The 20,929-nt window shown below is 31.5% G+C and overlaps 2 protein-coding genes across 2 annotated transcripts in view; one reads left to right on the top strand and one right to left on the bottom strand.

The window, feature by feature from the left end:
• Positions 1–7,411, bottom strand: part of LOC108908052 (protein SCO1 homolog, mitochondrial) — a 23,626-nt gene extending 16,215 nt beyond the window's left edge. Inside the window, exons 1-3 of the mRNA XM_018711959.1 lie at positions 7,293–7,411; positions 6,934–7,117; positions 6,683–6,880 (exon numbers count right to left, since the gene is read on the bottom strand). Of these exons, the coding sequence (XP_018567475.1) occupies positions 6,683–6,880; positions 6,934–7,117; positions 7,293–7,367 (457 nt within the window). The 5' untranslated portion in view covers positions 7,368–7,411. The remainder of the gene's footprint in view (positions 1–6,682; positions 6,881–6,933; positions 7,118–7,292) is intronic.
• LOC108908051 (S-phase kinase-associated protein 2) lies at positions 823–16,396 on the top strand. Its single transcript, XM_018711958.1, has 8 exons — positions 823–950; positions 1,006–1,234; positions 1,989–2,100; positions 5,298–5,521; positions 5,575–5,858; positions 11,703–11,830; positions 11,886–12,045; positions 15,039–16,396. Exons 1-8 carry the CDS (start codon positions 898–900, stop codon positions 15,229–15,231), a joined length of 1,383 nt encoding a protein of 460 aa, XP_018567474.1. The 5' UTR covers positions 823–897; the 3' UTR covers positions 15,232–16,396.
• Positions 16,397–20,929: the final 4,533 nt, after the last annotated feature.

Raw genomic sequence — 20,929 nt, 5'->3', positions numbered from 1 at the left:
CTAGAAATTGGCCTCAATGATTTGGGATCGAGGGGGATTATCCCTCTTTATCCTGCCTCATCTCGTGTAGGCCTGGACAGCCTTCGTAGGTGGGCCCCATCCGTCGTCTACCCCGACCGCAAATGCGGCCGGTGTAGGCGCTTTGTGGGACCTCCTTTTGTCCTGGCTGGGCCCCGCCGGCTAGGGCCCTTTCTTCTGGCGCTCTTCTTGCTTCGCCGGCTCGTCTGTGTAAACCCCGGGGGTAGTGTCATGTTTATGTGTGGTATGGTTGGGTAGGGTAGTGCGGCTATGCAGCCTGGGATGCGCTTTGCTAAGGTGGCCCTTAGGCTAGCGCGGGAGGGGAGGGTTAAGGAAGGTATGGGGGGTGTGTATGTGTGTGTGTGTGTCGTTGTCTTCGTTTCTTGATCCTGGCTGTCTCTGAAACAGAAAAGGTTAGCGGGCAGGGCCACGTCAAACCGTTTCTCCGCGTTTGTCTTATTGTCTGTGCCATGGTAACAGGCACAAAACAAATAATAGGTTGCAGATTTTTTTTTATCATATCTTAGTTTTTAATTGAGAAGATAGATGGTACTGTAGTGATATTGTATGTAGAATATGTAGGTATATGAAAATGCTTCTTGTCATTTGAAAATATTGAAATAAAAATGTTATAACTTATATAATTTAAAATTTAATTAAAATATTTTAATAATATTTTTTAATATTTAATTTTAAATGTAAAAAAAATTAAAAATGAAGCCTAACTTATCAGCAAGATTTATTTCAATGCTACCAAAAGCGAAGCTACAAAATTCCCAATAAAAGTTTCTTCATATTCCTGTTTTCATATTTTTCTTGGAGGGAACGAGAACGATGTGGAAAGTTGGATTTTGAGATAAATTAAAATTACTTCCGAATATGTCCAGTGTACTACAACCTGTAGATGTAAACATCGATAGATCACCAGCGCGGTAAGTAAAATAATTAACATTTATTTCAACATTTTAACTCTAATGTTCTTAATAGCAAACGAGCAAGGTATGATGAAGATGTGGATGAAGTAAATAAGAATGGTAGATGGAGTTTGAATAGAAGTGATGTAGTTTTGCATGATATTTACGATAATGGGGTAGGACGTTTAGACTGTGATGTGGAGGAAGTAGTTACCGATGATGATACGATATTTAATAAAAGTGAACCAAGAGCTATAGATGTGTCCTGCGCTTCTATGACACCAAATAGTAGGAATAAGCAAGTAAGTTCATGGCACTGGCTACTTTGCTATTTCTCAAAATTAGTTTTAAGAGGTATAACAGCTACAGCATTAGAGATGCAACTAAGTATAGTATTTGCTGCCAGTACTTAGAACCAGTTCTTTGATATGATACATATATTTTAATTCCTCTGTAATTAATCTTTGATTCCATGATGAACTCCATGAACTTCTAATTGAAATTAGTCCAACAGGTGGTTTTCAAATCAGGATCAGTATATTGTAATGTCTAGTTTATTCTGAAATAGATTGAAAAAGAAAAACTTGACTATTTCCTCTTTAATTAACTAACATAGTATTAGTATAAAATTTCTATTACTTTTATTATTGTATATTAGAGAAAAAAAAACAATACTCGTATATTATCATCATCGAAATTTAAACCCACCGAGACACACACTAGTCAACTAGATAAAGACCTTTAGGACATTGTCCCACTCGGCCTCTTCTCTGTCTCAGTGTACTTGGAGCAGGAGAACACCTTAAATTATATTTTTCATTATGTTTTAAATATTTGGCGAGAATAATAAAATACAGTAATGTAATATGTAGTTAAACAACTATCATTGTCAAAATAATAAAACTTTCGTAATAGTAATTTTTGTTTTGAGATTACCGAGACAGAGGGACAAGCCTTCAAATTATGGTCTGTTCCAGATTATGAAATACCACCAGGTTTAAATTTCGATGATTACCATATACTACAGATAAACATGTTTTATTTTTATTTTTTTAGATAGGCATATTAGAGTCAACCCTTACTAAAGAATCCTTAGATAAATTGTCTTTGGGAGAATGGGATAATTTACTGGTGAAAAAGCCAATGATTCGATCAATGGATAAAACGAGTAAGTAATATTTCTTTTATTGTACAGGGTGGGTCAAATTCACAACTTTCGGGTGGTTTTTCTTATTTCGCAAAGAGAAAGAAAAAAAAGTACCTATAGTCTGTTTAGAAATGAAAGAGAGTAATAAAAGCTTATTATGTATGCAAATCGTAAATAAATGTAGTACTGGTNGTTTTTATTTTGAGTATAATCATTTAATATAGATAGCGTAGCTTATAAAATCAATAGTACAGGAGTGTAATCAGGCGCAAATTATATGTCACGGTTAAAATCCGGTCATTTGGTTATTTGCACAGATCCAAAAAAGATCCCCAAAAAAGGTTAAAAATATTGATATTGTTATTCAATGTATTGCACTATTGCAGCATATCTGAAGTAGAATACGTCATCGGTATATTAATTTGACTTCTATCCTCTAACTCAATATTATATATTTGAATTATTTATCATTTTAATAATCTCTGCGTGAGTAGATATTTTTAAACATTACTTTCTAACATTTTTATAGTTTAGAATATACAGTGTGACCCATTTCAAATGGAAACACTCGCGTACAAAAGTTGTTTCTGGACCGATTTGAACCGGATTTTTTTTAAAAGATAGATCTCCAAAAGCACTCTCATGATGCAAAATTAGAAGGTGAAATTTTGATTTTCAAGGCCTACTATGAATTTTTTTCACTGTCAAATTTTACAAAAACTGTTTAGCGATTTTTTTATTTAAAATCTATCTACGGCACTGGATTCTGCATCCCCTAAAACGGTTTCATGCCAAATTTCATAAATAAATATTTTATAATGACGGTTTTATTACAATTTTAATATAGGCTTCATTTAATTCAATANTCTTTTTTAAAATAAAATGACTGTACTTTTCTGCGATTGACATTTTTGAAGAAATCATCTATAACGACTTTTGACCTCCCCGTAGATGATTTTGGGGGATTTACAGTATCTTGTTAATTTTTTGTTTCTTTTAAAAGTCTGTAGATAGTCGATTTTCCAATCCCTGTCATTTTTGTTAGCATTAGTGTTACCCGATAATTACCTGAAACGAAATATTACCACGCCCATGGCCGGTTCTTATCTCGGGGTTTTATTACTCTCATTTCCAAACAGACTTTAGCTTATATGTGGCAGGTTCAATTTTCGAAATAAGTCGAATGGCGAAAACTGCATTTTGGCATCTTTATTTGTTTAAGAGAGACTTACAAGTTACAAGATTTTTTTTTTTTAGTTTTGATTGTTTTATGGCGTTCTATAACTCTTTTATTTAGGTATGTAAATATTTTTTTAAGTGTGCCATATTTTTCTATAACTTCCGGTTTTTTATAAGCTATAAGACAAACATAATTTTTGAAATGCATCACCCTATATGTATATTTTTAAATTTTTTAAATCTGCTGAAAATTTCATTTCAAATGATTTGCGATATGTGATACAAATCAGTGTACCCTACATTTTATTTTTTCATCGATATTTCAAATGCATCCGTGACAAACTTGATTATGTCAAGAAATCAGTTGAATAAAAAATATTTTTATAAAAATCATAAATAAAAAAAGTTATAAGGCATCATAGAAAATGGCTAAAATTGAAAAACAGTTTGTAACTCTTAAACAAATCAAAATACTCAGGTTCAGTTTTTTTTTTTGATTTTCGGTAAAACTTAATTTAAGTGTGGACTTGGTCCACTGTACAAAAATATTTTTTTTTTGTAATTTTTTGGGTATTTTTCCACTTTTGAGAAAAAAAGTTAAAAAATGTTTATTTACCTATGTTGTATTATAAATGAAATTTTGTAATATTTTTATTTGTATATTTTTAAAAAATGAGATTAATATTTTCAAATAATATTCATTTTATTATTATTAATTTTCAACTATACGATATGCCTGGAATGAAGTTGAAAAATGGAAAAACTTTTTTATTTTTCATTTTATGAATTTTTTTAAAAAAGTTTGCTTGTGTTCAAATTTATATAAATGTTTTAAGTAGGCCAATAACTGACAAATACATAATTAAGAATCTTTTAAATAGTTAATTTTTCTCCACCATTTTCCATATACAAGATGTCCCAGATCGTTTTTACTTTTTGATGTTAATGTTGATAAAAGATAATTTTTCAACAGATTTGACATTTTGGGGGATAAATTTGCTAAAATCACCTGTAGCATATTTTTATTTATGAAAGCACATATTTTCTCAATTTCTCCATCTAGTGTATGTAACCTTTTTGTGAAAGAAATCGGGACGGGATGTTTAGAATTAAAATGTATATTAATGTACCAAGTATATTGGGAGTCAATTTTAATTTTGCAAATCAGTGATGTATTAAAACAAAATAAGTATGTAAAAATAGGCCCATTGTCTACAAATTTGATATACGAACATACATTTTTTTTGTTTTTGACAAGGGCTACTTAATTTTTCAGAGATAAATATGTAAATTACTTTTTAATCCTACTGAATCGTTTCCAAAACTTAAAAAATTTTTCTTAAAAATTCTTTGTTATTGATATCTGTGGTTAAGACAGTCTGGACACCACATATACAGGTTCGGAAAGTCCCGATGGTGCATCGGCCGTTACGTGAGAGCGATAAAGTTAGTCATAGAAATCCGTGTGATAGACAAGGATGGTTACATTGAAGACGTTTCATAATCTGAATAGTCACTCCCACTTCTAACCCAAAACGAGCGGTGTCTATTCAGATTATGAAACGTCTTCACTATAGCTATCCTTGTCTATCCCACAGATTTATTTCTTTACTTTGTCGCTCTCATGTAAAGGCAGATGGACCATGTGGATTTTCCAGCCATGTATATTAAATGCTGGAAGATGATAGTTAAGAATAAAATCAACTATTACTTCAAATTATATCTCTGTTGGGGTCACGATGTATATGTGGGCCTACTTTAAATTACATTTTTGTACATTTAAACACAAGCAGAATTTTCTAAGAATGATTCTCATAAAGAAAAATGAAAAAGTTTTCCCTCTTTTCATCTTCATCCATGGACATACCAGCTTACAATTATAACACAGATTTAACTGTTTATATACTTTTGGAATTACAGGACATCTCAGTAATTACAATACAAGAGTAACAATGGTCATTAAGTTTACTTCAGTTTCTTTGCTTATCAAATTGGTGTATACTTATAAAGAAGAATTTAAACTTATTTAAATGTTTTAGACTATTTTGACCTCTTATCAGATGAAGTTATACTGCACATACTTAGGTGGTTGCCAAAAGTTTACTTAATGGACATTGCCTTAGTATCACGTCGATTTCATAGGTTATCTCAGGATGAAAGTCTGTGGACAAGAATGGATGTCTCGAATAAACATTTGGAACCAGGAGAACTGGGAAAAATTCTTAGTAAACAAGTGATCATATTACGATTAGCCAGAACAGAGGTAAAGAAGTTTTTGTTGTATTTCTATTGTTATTAATAGCCGTGTTTCTTCAGATTTGTAACCCTCCAATATTACCAAATATGAATGCAGCACATCCCGATTTTAAATCTCGATTACTATATCTGGATCTAAGCATGGCATATATTTCACCTGAAAGCCTTGCCATGTTGTTTGGTAAATGTAGACGTCTTAAAAAATTGAGTTTGGAAAATGTACCTGTGAATGACGATGTCCTGATAGCCTTGTCAGGAAATAAGGACATCGAGGTTATTAATTTTGCCATGTCGACAGGAATTCAAGAAGATGGATTGAAATACTTATTGACTAATTGTAGAAAGTAGGTATCTATATTTGCAACTATAAGAAGCTCGATTTTCTTAATATTATACATTGTATCTGGTATAAGAATGTTTATCAAAAACAATGAAAGGTACAGGATTAGAAAAAAGTTGTTCACTAGGGGGCGATGTACGCAAATCTCTGATATATTTTTTTATTTTTGACATTCTCATGTTGGAGAGACTCAAACCCATATGAGTAATAAAATGTTAGGGGTAATAGTTTGTGTTACCTAGAATACTAATCTGAAATTCTTTTTTTTTTTAATCAAACAATTGTTATAGTTCGATTTTTAAACTTCAATTAAATTCTTGTTTACACTGCCATTAGCAGGGCATACACATAAAGTTTTATCTACGGGATTTGGACCGCCACGGTTAAAACTGACAGATAAACTGGCTGTTAGTGGTGATTTGTTTACAAGTGTAGATCTGCAGTTTTAATGCGAAGACTAACAGTCAGTTTTTTCTGCGGACTCTTAAAAAGTAAAAAAGTAAAATAAAATCTGGAGACTTACCTGCTGGTAAGTAAAGACTCCGGGGAAATAATAATAAAATATTAGATAAAATTTGCATAAATATCTGATAGAGCGTGCAGTACAAACACCTAAATATATATATATATAAAATTATAATTTATATATTTGTTTTAAGATCAAAATGTGTCNTATATATTATTTATAAATAAAAATAGTCCAGAAAAATGAAGATAAATGTAACAATCAATATTTATATTAACTTCGTAAAAGTAAATTTCATATTAAAATGCATAAAATGTAGAAAATTTTCAGAATAAAATTTGTAATTTCTTTGATAAACCAACCTAAGTTATCAATAACTACAGACATTTTTTCTAATTCGTCTGGACATATATCAGGACAATGTGTAAATCCAAAGTATATTAATAGCCAGCTTCCTAGAAATTCTTCACTTGTCCGTAATTTTCCATTAGTGTCTACTAGTTCAAATTTTCCACCTATTGCAGCTTTTCCCAACATACGCTTTCGTTCCCTCATTTGTGCTAAAAGACACAATTTACTATTTAATTTAGAAGTATAATGTACTTATAGCTACCTTCTTCTTTTTCTTTCTTTATATACCACATAAATGCAAGAAGACCGCTGCCTATTACTGATGTAATGGCTAAGTTTGTCCATGATATTGGACCGACACCTTTACCAGGAGGTTTTTGTTTTGGTAATGGAGCACCACTGCTGTAATTTCGAAAATTTTCTAGTTTTTTACTCACAATAACATTCTAAAATAGAAATAAGTTCTGATCATAAAAATATGATAAATTAAATTCGTAAATATTTTTAGAGACATAATAATGTCACGTGTTTGTTTGGCGAGTGACCACAGTCACGGCTTTATAAAAATATGATAAATTAAAAAATAAATAAATGATTTTAAATATAATTAGAAAATCTTACCTCGGTGCTATTATGTTTGGTCCTACAATTTCTTACAGTCGTTAATATGGAACAAATTCGTTTGAGACTAAACATGATTTTTTTAGGTTAACTAAACAGAAGCATCCAACCAAAATCCATACATCTTAAAGTTTGCAACTCAGACTACTTTATTTACTACTCTGAGGTTTACACTGTGTACTGAAATAGGGAAAGCGGTCTCCACTTTATTTATTACTCTGAGGTTTGCAGCTTTGCAACAGAGAAAAGTTATAAACCAGATATGTATAGAGTTACTTTAAACTTTATATCTCTGGTTGCAGTCTGTAGTCTACATGGTAACACGCCGNTATATATAAAATTTTAATTTATATATTTGTTTTAAGATCAAAATGTGTCAAGGGAATTTATCGAAGGATTTATCTCCATATACAGGGAACATCCTTGTTTGTGGCAAATAAAATGTAAAGAATACACCAACAAAAATTTGAAGGCAAGCAGGGCTTATGACAATTTAGTTACCTACTGTAAATCAAATGGATATTCGAATGCAAATGTATTAGTAGTATTGTATATATGCTAAAAGCGACATTAAAACTTTCAACTCGACGAAAGACCACAGTTTTGATGAACCCGCTTATAAAACTGTCAGATCAAATGCACTAACACATAGTTTTTACCGTAGTTTCAAAGACTAAAGGTTTATCTTTATGTGAGAAATGTGTGTTAGTATAGAATATGTGGTTTTAACTGTGGCAGATCAGACCCAAAGATTTACCTGTGCTAGTCCAATCCGGCAGTTTTAACTTTATGTGTATGCCTTGCTATTGAGCGACCTGGAATTAGCCTAGTAAGTTGTATCATCGCTTATCACCATTGTCAGTTTTTACCTTTTTAATTCAACTGTTAGAAAGTCAAACTACTATGGAAAATAATTTAGTAAAAACAGATTGCTTTTGCATGACTGTGATAGACCTAGTAAACTATGGACTGGCCCTAGAAAGAGAGGTCAATCGCGCTGATGTGTGCAAGGCTGATGAAGCTAGTTGAGGCAAATACTGGTAAAACAAATGATGGTACACGTTACAAAATGCCATAAAAAAACTTTGAAGTAAATGTCATGTATTGACATTATTGATTGATTTCTTGAATTTTTGAGTGATTTAGTTAATGCATGTGAAAGATTCGTAAAAACTAAATATGGTGCAATCGTGTTCTGCGATAAATTGCGTAAAGAGACGTTTAAGTGGAGAAAAAATTAAATTTCATAGGTAGGAAAGAAGTTATGATGGTACCAACATGTTTATACTTTTTGCATCTTTCTGAAAATAATGACCAAGTAGAGTTGTCTCCGATGATAACTTATTAGATTATATTATTTCCCGCATCCTCAAAATAAAATGTCATTTTAACGGCCAAATTTTGCTGCTTTTAAATGTGTTATTCTTCAAATTATTTTTTAACATCAAACCAAAAATAACAAAAAAGTTTTAACTGAAATGTGCTTAGCAAAAATTCTCTTCAAATAATATGTTGAACGAAGAAAGCATCGACATAGTTTCAATTTATACAGTTCTGCAAAGCAAGAAAATATGAAATATTTGAAACAACTACGTCAGAAGAGCTTGCAGTAATTTTAGCTGATCAAGTTTACGATATGAGGAAAATAAATTGAGAAATACATAAATAAGGCATTATAAAAACTATTTGGAATATTATAGCTAAAACAATTCAAATATTGTACTGTTACATTAGGCCACTAATAATAATAAACCCTTTTACATACCTACACTACTGGAAAAAATTCTCTATATTATTTTTATAAAGTCTTTGAATACGGCCCAACAGAAAAAAGGGGTAAGGAATCGAGTATAGCTAGCTGATTGGTTGAATTAAATGTAGCGCGCTGCAGTCGAATTTCTGTGAACGAAGCTTAAGCCCTTACTAGCTCCATCTCTCTCGCACACGTCTGAACGATTGCCGTTTATATAGGCAAAATGACAGTTGGGCGAGTCCAGTAGTTTATAAGGTCTATGATGACTGTATACGCTATTTTTAAAGTCACCATATTTGTTTGATGTCATTTAAAGTCATGTCAGTGTGGACTATTTATTTGATTAAAAAAAAAGAATTTCAGATTCGTATTCAGGAGGACATATGCTGTCACCCCTAAAAATCTGACCCCCACCTAAAGTTACACTCTGTATAATACTTTTAAAATAATTATTCTTGCTGTTTTAAAACATACATATTAAAAAATGAAAATACTTCTAATCTGATTGATTTGATACGAAATATTTTTTTAAAATCACCCTAGTTTTTAAAAACAATTGTGTTACTATTCTGTATCAGTGACCTAGTTGAAATATTCTAGTCACTGCTACGTAGAGTAGACAGGGGTGTATTTAGGAAAGTTAAAATAGGTATTATTAAAAATATATAAAATTTAAAAAAAAATATAGTATATGTTTATTTGGGTAAATCCTATGGACTGTGTATACAAGGATTGAAGACTCCGTGTTAAAAAGAATGAGCCATTTCATGGGTCATGTAAAGGCGACACTGATGTAAGTAAGTATAATATGAAAAGGACATAAGCGTAACTTTGTTACTAGACTCACCAGTGCATCAGCACTATAATGGCGATGCCTTAAACTTTAATTTGGGTTATCTAACGGGATCCGAATATGTATGTGTGGCCCATAAGAGTTTTCACTCCTTGTCTACACTCCATAATAAATCCAAAAGAAAACATCCAACAGCGAAACTGACATTTCCATGTACAAGTTACTAAGTATTACAAAGTGTACTTTTTTTGCATTACCTCTAATCAAGGGTGTCGCCAGCCAATGGGCTAGGGAAGGGCAAGTTGAGAGAGAAGATGGGAGAAATATAAATTATAGGTAGAAATAGGTATAGTTTATTAATTTTTTTTAGGAATATTTTTAATAAAACAAGAAAAACATAAGAAAAAAATATAAATAACTAAAAAAATAAAGAAATTTAATGAAAATTATAAAATATATAAAATTGGTGCGTTACATATATATATTATAGTTCAATCAATAGGTAGAAGACAAAAAAATACAACCTGGAAACAAAAAATATGGTGATATAGGAAAAAAAATCATAAAAGTCAAAAAGACGGTTTTTTGCTAATAAAAAAAAACTTAAGTCTAATCGAAAAAAGTTAAATAAGAAAGTTGTAGCTATTAAAAAAACCTATCAATTCGTATTTTTAAATATATCGATTGCTATACAGTGCAACCTCTTTAATCCGAACACACGTTAATTCGATCACACGCTAATCCGAACAGCAAAATCTGAACGATGACAAGAAAAGACTAGATCGCTTCGCGTGTACGCGCATAGTTGGCAGTCAGTTTGTTTGCCAATAGCGAAGAACCTGTTGTGTTTTGTGTAACAATTTAGGAGTTTTTTTGGAAGTAAGAAAAATAAAAAATGTGAAAAGCGTAAAATAATACATATATATATATATATATATAAGTTTTATATATCTTATATGATTTATATTTATATTGTTATAATAAAATGTGTATGTACTTACATAATATACATAATATCTACAAATCTTTATACTATGTTCGATAATACGGACAATGCCTGGCAATGTGGTGTTCGGATTAAAGAGGTTGCACTGTATTACTTTTCAAGATATATCGAAAAAACCGTCAAATCGACCTTTTTTGTTTTTGCTGTATCTCTTGCAAATTAAGGTTTTGAGACTTGTTCCTTGCTGTAAATGTAGCCCTCGGCAAGCAAAATGAGTGCCTTTTTTCAAATTAAAAAATATTAAAATTTTTTCGAATTATATCGATTTTTCGAGAAAAAGGTCATCTCAAAAATCGGCTCTTCTTGCTCGACGAATAGTCATAGGGAAACGACATGGTAAAAAGGAGTGATAACGATTTTATTCATTTCAAGTGTACAAAAATGACTAAAAAACGTTGCTCTATGACCTTCTGGAGCCGATATATATTTTTTCTTTTTCCAAAAATTCCACAGGGTGCTATTTAAGTACTACAGCGCCCATTCTTACAGAGATTGAAATTGAAGACTTATATTTTCAATAAAAAATACTATGGTTCATTGTTGCCACCTCTGCATTTTTAATTGTGCGTCAAACCGAAGCAATCGAGCGCTGCTGGAGCTAACTGTAGCGGGCAGCGATTTGATTTCCCTGCCTCCCCTTGGCGACGCCCTTGCCTCTAATAAGCTCAAATAAAAAGTAAATCAGATCTAATTATGCCATTGCAATGATCTCCAAATAGTACAATTTTTTTTTAATTTGAGACACTATATTTTAATTCTATCTTGAAGATGGTGTACAACCATTCGAAATCATTTGCTGTGTAAACTTAATTATAATAATTACCGATATTGATAATTTTGCTACTTATTACTTTTTAGAATTAGAGAGCTAAATATTGCTTGGAATTATCTGAACAGCTGTAGTATACACTATATCTGTGAAAATTTGCCGTCCACAATGGACAGGCTAAATTTTTCAGGATGCAGAAAGCTCTTAACTGACAAAAGTAAGTATGGAATATTGGTTATCCAAGGATAAATTTTATTGCACGTTTCTCTCAGATGTGGCTGACCTGGTATCTTGCTGCCCACGACTTAGAGAATTAGACTTATCAGATTGTACGTCCCTGACTGGCGAGGCTGTGAGACAAATAACGACATTGGAAGACCTGAACTTCCTCGCATTATCAAGATGCTATCTAATTCCTTACAAATCTTTATTGTGAGTATATTTGCAACACATACAGATATTATCATTTAAATAGAAATACGAGTTACAAGTTGCATACAAGACAATGGGGTTATTTTTTTTTAAATTAGTCGGAAGGTTTTGTGTTTTCTTTTTAAATAGAACAATGAAATCAGAAATGGAAAGGAAGACGCAATGAAATAAGATATTTCAAATTGTCACTTTCTATACTAAATTCACTAAATTCCAACGAAGTAAGTAATTGTACACATGATCAAAAAAATAGCTAGGGAAGATATAATATAATATAAAAGTAAAAAATATATTAAAAAAATAAAAATATTAGTCGATATAAACCTAATCGAGGTACTTGTGTCAACCACTTCATTAGCGGAATTGGTGCTAGCTTAAATTAATCCCAAACAACATGTAAATTGCAATAAAATTAAACCATGAAAAACAGACCAAGTTAAAACTATATGATGTAAAATCTGATTCTGTATTTGTTTATGATCGTCCTTTGGTAGGGATTACCATTCGATTCATTTCTACCAACAGTTTCACAGCTACGTGTTTTTTTATATATGAAGAGTACAGGCAAAAAACGAGATTTGTCAAAAAATTTAATTTCGAGAAGAACGTTTAAAGGTTTCAAGACAGTGTAATAATAATAATAATAATAATAATACATAGATTTGTGCATAACATTTTTTATACGTATATTATGTCCAATAATAATAAATTTTACATAAAAAACAGGAAAAGAAGCGCCTTATCCACTTGCAATAAGCTAAAGATCCTTATGCCAGCCAAAAGTGATTTTTCTTTAAGTTTTTCTGGGTCTCAAGTTAAACTTTTAATGAAATTAACAACTTATGTATGTAAGAAGTCATTTTCTTATACAAGGACTGGTACTTAATTTTGAGAAAATGAAATGATTCCAAAACAGTCTTGTGCCCAATGTTGTTAAGCCTACAGATTTATCTGTAGGTGTACAGATTTTTGACATGTTCTCAAATTTTCCGATGAATACAGTCCTTAATTCCATTTAGTGACAGTGAATGCCCTAAATCCTAATAGTATGAGATTCGACTGCGAGATTACTACATTCATCTGTTTTTTAATCGAAATAAAATTTTTATAGATAATTATGAATAGAGGAATATGTTTCTGCCAGGTTGCCTATCAAGATATGGCCACAAGTATTTTTAATTAAAATTAAATTTATTAATTTTTTCCAAACAATTTCGTCCACTTGTTTTTAAGATAAATTATAATTCATTTAACAGAGAGATATGTAAAGAACTAAAAAAGGTTGGTAAATGTAACATTTAAAAAAAAAAGTCCGGTACCCCCGTGATTGAAACCGAGAACCTTCAGCTTTACAGTAGCCAGCTTTCAAATTGAGCTACGCTGGCCTACTGGTGGGTGGAGTCTTTATGAACTATTTGAAATGTTGGGTCTGTACAAATGTAAACGGAAAATTTAAAATGTTGAAATTAAGATTTATCGCTATAATATCATCTCTAAAAGATCGGAACCAGCGCGTAACGGCAAAATAACGACTCGCCGTGATCAGATCGGTCAGGAAAAAGCATTAAAAGACAACATTTATTTTGACATGTTCACTGACGTTTGGAAAAAATTAATTTAATTTTAATTAAAAATACTTACAGCATTGATAGGCAACCGGGCAGAAACATATTCCTCTATTCATAATTATCTATAAAAATTGTATTTCGACTGAAAAACAGATGAACGTAGTAATCTCGCAGTCGGATCTTAGGCTATAAACTTCAGTAAGGTGTAAGGGTGAACAACGCTCATGAACCCTTGAATTTCTTGCACACAGACCTTTAGGATTGAGCAATTGTGATGGGTCTATTTCACAATAATCCGTGCGCCCTAGTCTAATAGAACTACGTCCATCCTTCTTTAGTTAATCCAATTGAAGGAAGAGAATGAAACTTTTTAGATCCTATTTTATGTTCCATGATTTTTCTGACAATTTTCTGCTGTACAAATGAAATTCCGAACAGTATTTTTGCTTTATTTCATGTTTCTTTTACAAAATAACTTAACGGCTGAAAATTATGAAGTTTGTAGGCCTCCAGGTACACATGTGTCATTATTAATTATTACATTCACACACTTTGATTACCCTATTATAAAAAATTGTCTCTTTTTGAAACGTCCTCTCTTAGATCTAACGGCAACGATTGCGCTGCTCCCGAACTTGCCCTAAACCTGTGGGCAATGTTTGCCTCTACGGTTTAAGGGAGCTACACCTGTTTCTCTTAAAACATTTTACAACACTCAACTTTTTTCCTACCAATACCATGCATTGATAAATAGTCTTGCGACGTATTGTCACTTCCTATAAATTCTTTAAGTTGTCACAGAATCATACTCTACGATATAATGTTTTTTGAAGTTTTACAGTAATTGTATATGATTACACCTATTTTTAATGGGCTAAACTGTTATTAGGCCACATAAGTAGATATTTTTTTTTTGCCTGTACACTTCATGCGTATTATACTTGATCATTGTTTACTTCGTTGGAATATGGAAAGTGACCATAGTATAATATAAGCATATATTTTGGTGTAATTCATGTAATATCTCTGGGACTATCATGCTTGAAGTTTAATTTTGGAATATCATGTATTTTATGTTTTATTTTTATTAGGTACCGTATTATAACAGTATAAATAACAAATTACTTCTTTTCGTAGCATTTGGTCTTAGATATAACGGGTATTGACTATACTGTGGACGGCCTAACACCTCTTAAAACTATGGCCAATGTCAACAATTAGACATCCTCGTGCCAAGTATAAATGAGCAAAGCACAGGCAATGTAATCGTACACGTGAATATACATATTTTTATTTCAATCTGACATATGAAATGGAATCGAATTTAACCACCTTATTTTTATCTTGTACTACATTTATTAACTTAATTCTACTTACCTCTCTCGGAAGTTTGTCCCAATTTTTAGGTTCTTTTTTTTATTTTAGACACCTAAAAAAGGTATATAGTCTGTCATATCTCGACATACACGGAGGGTACATAGATGCAGACGAATTAAAAGCTGTGCAAGAAGGGCTAGGGGCTAGAGTAGCAATCAATAAGTTTAAATTTAGTTCGGTGGCAAGACCCACAGTAGGAATGAGAAGATCGAGTATTTGGAATATGCGCGTTCGTGACTAACTTTCGAACTGCGATAATAGGGTATTAAAAAAATTGTGATTTTATTTTTTAAGCCAGCAGATTCTGACATTGTTAGGTCTCAAAGTTGAAATGTATATCATTACTTTTATCTTTATATGCATTGTTTTAGTACAAAAATAATTTTTTTAACTCATTAAGGAAATATTGAAGTATTCAAATTTTTTATATGTAAGGATGTAAGACGTAAAATTTGTTAGATATTAAATAATGACAAGTTAGGCATTAATTTATAGAGTTTGAGCGTAAGTAATATTTGTCTCTCTTGTACAGGGTGATCCTTAAATATGTACGTTCTCGTTATAAAGGGAGTTGATTCTTTAGATTGTGTTAAGGAAACAGTTCCTAAACACCACTGTAGAAGTTAGAAAAAAAGGTGAATTTTGGGAATTTTCAAGGAAAAATCAGTGTAAGATATAGTGTCAGAAACAAAAAGACTTTATTGTACATGTTTTCAGGTAGTATTGTGAATTTTTTTAAATGACTTGGATTCAAAATGGCAGCTGTAGGTCATGGCAAACAACGTTACCTTTTTTTCAGAGGGCTGTATGCTGTATGGTCAGAAGGGTTTCTTATTAACGGATGGGAACAAAAAAACAAAAATTTACTGATACTATGTACTAAAAGCTAGGGAACACCGTAAGGAAATTAAAAAATAATAATTTTCGATTTAGTGAACATTAAAAAAAGGACGAAAAATTTTGTTATAAATTGTAATAAAATGACAGTCGTTAATGAATTGAAAAACCCATACGATGTTTCCTGAGCTCTGTACAATATTTTAAGTGAATTTGTTGAAAACTTCTTGTTATTTTTCCGATCTGTTAAAAAAAGTATTTTAGTTGCCATTCATTATAACAAATTCGTTATACAGGGTATCCCGAAATTAATGCAACAAAATTGGGTCACATGTTACATATTCTGAAGACAAATTTAGGGAACTCGTATTTTTTATTTTTACCAAGTGGCCCCCTCTTTCGGAGTTACGGCCCCCCTGAAATCTACCCCTAAGAATATTTTTTTTATATATCAACCCTGTTGTACGAGAATCACTAAATTTGGTACGCAGGGGATTTATGACATGTGGAATCTGATGGTGCTACACTTTTTGGCGGGGAACCCCCTTCAGACAATTTTTTGTGGGCCCTCGTCTTTGGAGCCAAAAAAATTTAGTCGCATATTTAAATTTCTTATAAATTATTAGTCCGCTAGAAAGCCATTAAATTTAGAAACTTTTTTGTCTCTTGATACTTTGTTCGTAAAACTGTTTTCGAGAAAAATGTCAAAATGTGATGGAATGCATATCGTGATTTGCCATTTTCCTCAAAAATATTGCGTTTTACGAAAGAAATACCGAGGGTCAAAAATTTTCTAAATTTAATGGCTTCGTAGCTAACTAACAATTTTTAAGAAATTCAAATTTGCGACCAAATTTTTTTGGTTCCAAAGACAAGGGGCCCACGGAAAAGTGTCTTAAGGGGGTTCCTCACCAAAAAGCGTAGCACTATCAGATTCCACATATCATAAAACAAATTTAATGATTCTCATACAACAGGGGTCTGATATAAAAAAGACTATTCTTAGGGGCAGATTTCGGGGGGCTGAAGAGGGGGCCACTTGACAAAAAGAAAAAACACGAGTCCCCTAAATTTGTCTTAAGAATCTTTGACCAAATTTTGTTGCATTAATTTCCAGACACTCTGTATGTATATCTTCAATCACCGATGCCTACACCATGTAATTGGCCTTCTATATTAATGATATATTCTTCATCTTCTTCTTTTCCGCTTAATTTGAAACTCAATCTGACCTCTATAATAGCTATTACGCACATTCTCACGAGTTACAATAAGCACTTCTGCAAGCTGAGAGTGGTTGTGCTTCATCTCGAAAATACTCGTGTTCCCAATATTTCCCACCTAAAACTTTTTTCCTATACATATTCTTCACATAATAAAGCATTGTTTAAACCATTTATCCAAGAATCGATTGTTCAAAAATTCTAGAGTGGCATTACCCCTTAAATAGCTGTCAAGAGTGTTAAATTTCTTGAATAATATACTTTCTACACAAATATCTTGAAAGGTATTTAATATAGATTAATTAATTTTGGACTACCACCTTGACTAAGTAAAGGTTTACTGAATTTTTGTACAATTATATCACTAATGAAAATAGATGTTTAAAATAGACTCCAATAAAATAAAATTATATTTTAAGAACATCCAAGTAGACAGCGGAAAAAATAGGTGAATTTTAGGAATTATTTTCTCAAAAACTATCTGTTCAGTACTATCCAGTCTTGGTTTATTCGAAAGTATACGTGTTGAGGTATGCTGTAAGATTACATGCAGTCGGTTGATCCGAAACAAAAGTTTCAAAAAGATTCTCAAAATGTAATGTACAATTAAAAAAAAATTCACAAAATGGCGGCCGATTGATCTTCACATCATTTTTCAACCTTAATTTCTGACCTTTCTAGCTTATTAAAACAAAAATGGTTAAAATAAAAAAAAAACTGTTCAAACTATTGCGTCAAATTTTGGGAACCATCTTTGAATAGTATGTTTCGAGATAGTCACATTTGGAGTTTAGCAAAGATTTGAAGCACTTGAGAATTTGGTCGCTCGTCAGCTTCTCAGTATATCGCACATAACTTTTACAGTTCTTGGAATATGAGATAAAATTTACACACGATATTTTCCTTATTCAAAACTTGGAGAATTTTTTTTGGAAGTCGATTTTTATAAAAAAAATTCATAACAATTACATATGTTTTTTGTATGTAATTTTTTTTTACTTTACCATTAATCTGCAATTCCTGGACTATATAATAGGCCCTCCATAGCACTGTACATCTTCTGCAGTGATCTGTGACTGCCTTCGCTGAATCCTCCCGTCACAGTCGTGTTGTAAGTTTTCACTTCACCGATACGCACACGTTTTGTGCAATGCTGATCAACATTCCCTCCTACCTTTTGTGCTATCGATTTCATTACATAATTTTCAGAAAACGATGCACAAAATAATAAATGTTGCTCACTGCTGCACACTGATTTTAGAATGACGCTGTAGATAGACGAACCGTTAGAATTCACAAAGGGTCCAAAATGCTCAATGGCTATTTAATTCTGTGATTCTTAGTGATGTGACGATTGTATACAAATTTTGTGATTTTTTTGTCTTTATTTAGTTAAGTTGTTAGTCTAAGTTTTACTAATTTACACCAAACGTCCTTCAAGATATTGCTGATATTTTTCAAAAACTTTCAACACCTTGTACTCGTTTAGGATATACACATTAATGGGACCTTTTTTTTCTTGAAAATGGTCTAAAGAATTACTTTATTGTCATACATATTACATACTTAAAGACCATCCTGTACAAACTAATTCATCTCACTGAAAAATATTGAATAATGCCTCAACTATTGGTAATGTTGTGGAATTTTTGAATTTATATGAGGATAATAATGTAAAAATTGTGTATTTTTCTGTATAATAAGTTTAAATATTATTTCTTCCATCTTAAGGGAAGGCTTCGAAGAGGGAACGGATCTCAGATTTATTTTTTAAGACTGACAGTTTTTATTTAGTTTTCTCTTACTTTGAACAATGTAGCCTCCCTTAAGTTGTTTTTTGCACTACTGTTATGTACGTGAGATAACTTTTTGATATTATTTTGAGGCCGAAAGGTATGCTGGATATTAATGACAATTCTTAAAACACTGCCTATATCACCTATTCCTACTGAATGTTTAATATGAATTATTTATATTTTGTTTATTTATGAAAGAAGTGTGTACGTTTGTTTGGATGTCTGGGAATACAGATTAAAGTGCCTTTTCTGTTTTTGTTTTATTTTACATCCCCTTACTTACATTATTAGTAAATTATAGGCCTCAGGCTTGTTAGTTGCATTTATTTATAAGCTTCGTTCAGAGGTTGTTGGTGAAAATTGAAGTATTCATGTTCTGATAATGGAGCATGGAACTCGCACGTTTTTTATGGGATAATGCATTTTTATGAGTGGATTTTTAGGTTCTCGACCCTGAGGTCTCGAAAAGAATATTTAATATTTTTTGTAATTAACAGTATTATGAAGATTGAACAGTAGAATATTAATATCAATTACAATAGGCATCATGTATAAAAATTTAATACAGATAAAAAAACATTTTTATTGGTATAAATTAATTAGATGTTCAAAATTATGTAAAACTTTAAATTTTGTCACGTGGTCAAATCACATTGTGACATTATTAGTGTGCCCGAAAATCCAATCAGCTTAGCCATCTAGTTTGCTATTTCCATGCCGTCAAGATGGAACATAACCTAAAGAAACGTGCTTGCAGAGAATCTTTGAAGCAAAGTGAATTCAGCTGTTTATACTCATTATTATACTCATGCTATTGGTCTATTCTATCCATTCATAGGTATGTGTGATAATGTTTTATCATTCGCCAACAAAGTAGCTGGTTAGCGACTGTTATGCCTCTTATTAATAAGGTCGTTGGGTTGGTTATTTATTACATGCTTTGTAATAATAGAGGGGTCTAAGATGACTACTATTAATGATGTATGGCCACTAGGTCTACTGAAATATACCTCATCTGCGATTAACATTGAAATAAATTAATATAAATTATCAGACAGTTATATGACGTCCAACCTATTTTAACTGCGAAAATGAACATGTGCAGATGGTCAACGATTTAGTTTTGTTCATTTTTATGTACATTTCCTAAAGAGGATCCTAAAGATATCAATAACAACTGCTGACAGAAAGATTTATTTTGGCATAGTATAATGAAATGCCACTATTAATATATTTTCCTTTTTTTTTGTGCTTTATAAGAGACTATACAATTTGTCTCTTTTCCTCAATTCTTTTAAGTTGATGGGTGGATAAAACCTTTTTACAAGAGATAAACATAAATTTTACAAATAGTTTAAAACTATGTCCATGTCTATGTGGTAGGTACTGCAAGGTTCTATAGCTTGAAGATGCAGAAACTCATCTGGAAGTAGTGTACGAACCAAACCGTCCCATGCGATGATGTCATTGCATTCTCAGGGCCGAGACAAATATTTTGCCTTGTCTCGTCTAGATATTCTATATTCCAAGCTATATTCCTATTCCTATTTAGTTGACGATATTCTCTATTTTTTGTAAATAATCTTCCCGAAGTGCAACTATACGTCATGATTCCATAATTACGATATACGACTGTTAAGTTTTTGTGTTTAAAACCGCATTGTAATACATATCGTAGAGTATCTAAAGATTTATAGTTCTAATCAGGATAATCGCTTAATTTATCTCCAATCATGTTTAAAGTAGGAACTTTATTTTCTTTAAGTATACATATTATAAATTGTGCGCCGTGTTACATCTCTAGTAAAATCGTCAATATTCTTTAATTTTGTATTTTTTCGTTTCCTCTTTGTACCGTGATTAATAATGTCTCCTTTAATTATGCGATAAATTGACTTTTTTGATATCTTAGTTAATTCGCTAATCCGTTTCCTAATTTCTTTATCACATTTGTCCACTATTTCCTCTTCAAACATTCATATATATTTAAAATAATATGTTAACTTTGTATGTGTAAATCTTTTTATAGTCTGAGTTTGTTTCAATGCTTTCCACATAAACCGGCTCGACTATTTGGGGATTT

This window comes from Anoplophora glabripennis, unplaced genomic scaffold (genome assembly GCF_000390285.2).
Source record: "Anoplophora glabripennis isolate ALB-LARVAE unplaced genomic scaffold, Agla_2.0 scaffold285, whole genome shotgun sequence".
NCBI classification, from domain to species: Eukaryota; Metazoa; Arthropoda; class Insecta; order Coleoptera; family Cerambycidae; genus Anoplophora; species Anoplophora glabripennis.
The sequence above is the reverse complement of the archived record's forward strand: the minus strand, read 5'-3'. Positions and strand labels throughout refer to the sequence as shown.

What these genes read in the sequence shown, in the direction of transcription:
- LOC108908051 (XM_018711958.1), top strand. Translation starts at nt 898, where the DNA reads ATGTCCAGTGTACTACAACCTGTAGATGTAAACATCGATAGATCACCA. An exon ending in CAAATAGTAGGAATAAGCAA is followed by an intron (nt 1,235 to 1,988) that starts GTAAGTTCATGG and finishes TTATTTTTTTAG; the next exon opens with ATAGGCATATTAGAGTCAAC. An exon ending in TACGATTAGCCAGAACAGAG is followed by an intron (nt 5,522 to 5,574) that starts GTAAAGAAGTTT and finishes GTGTTTCTTCAG; the next exon opens with ATTTGTAACCCTCCAATATT.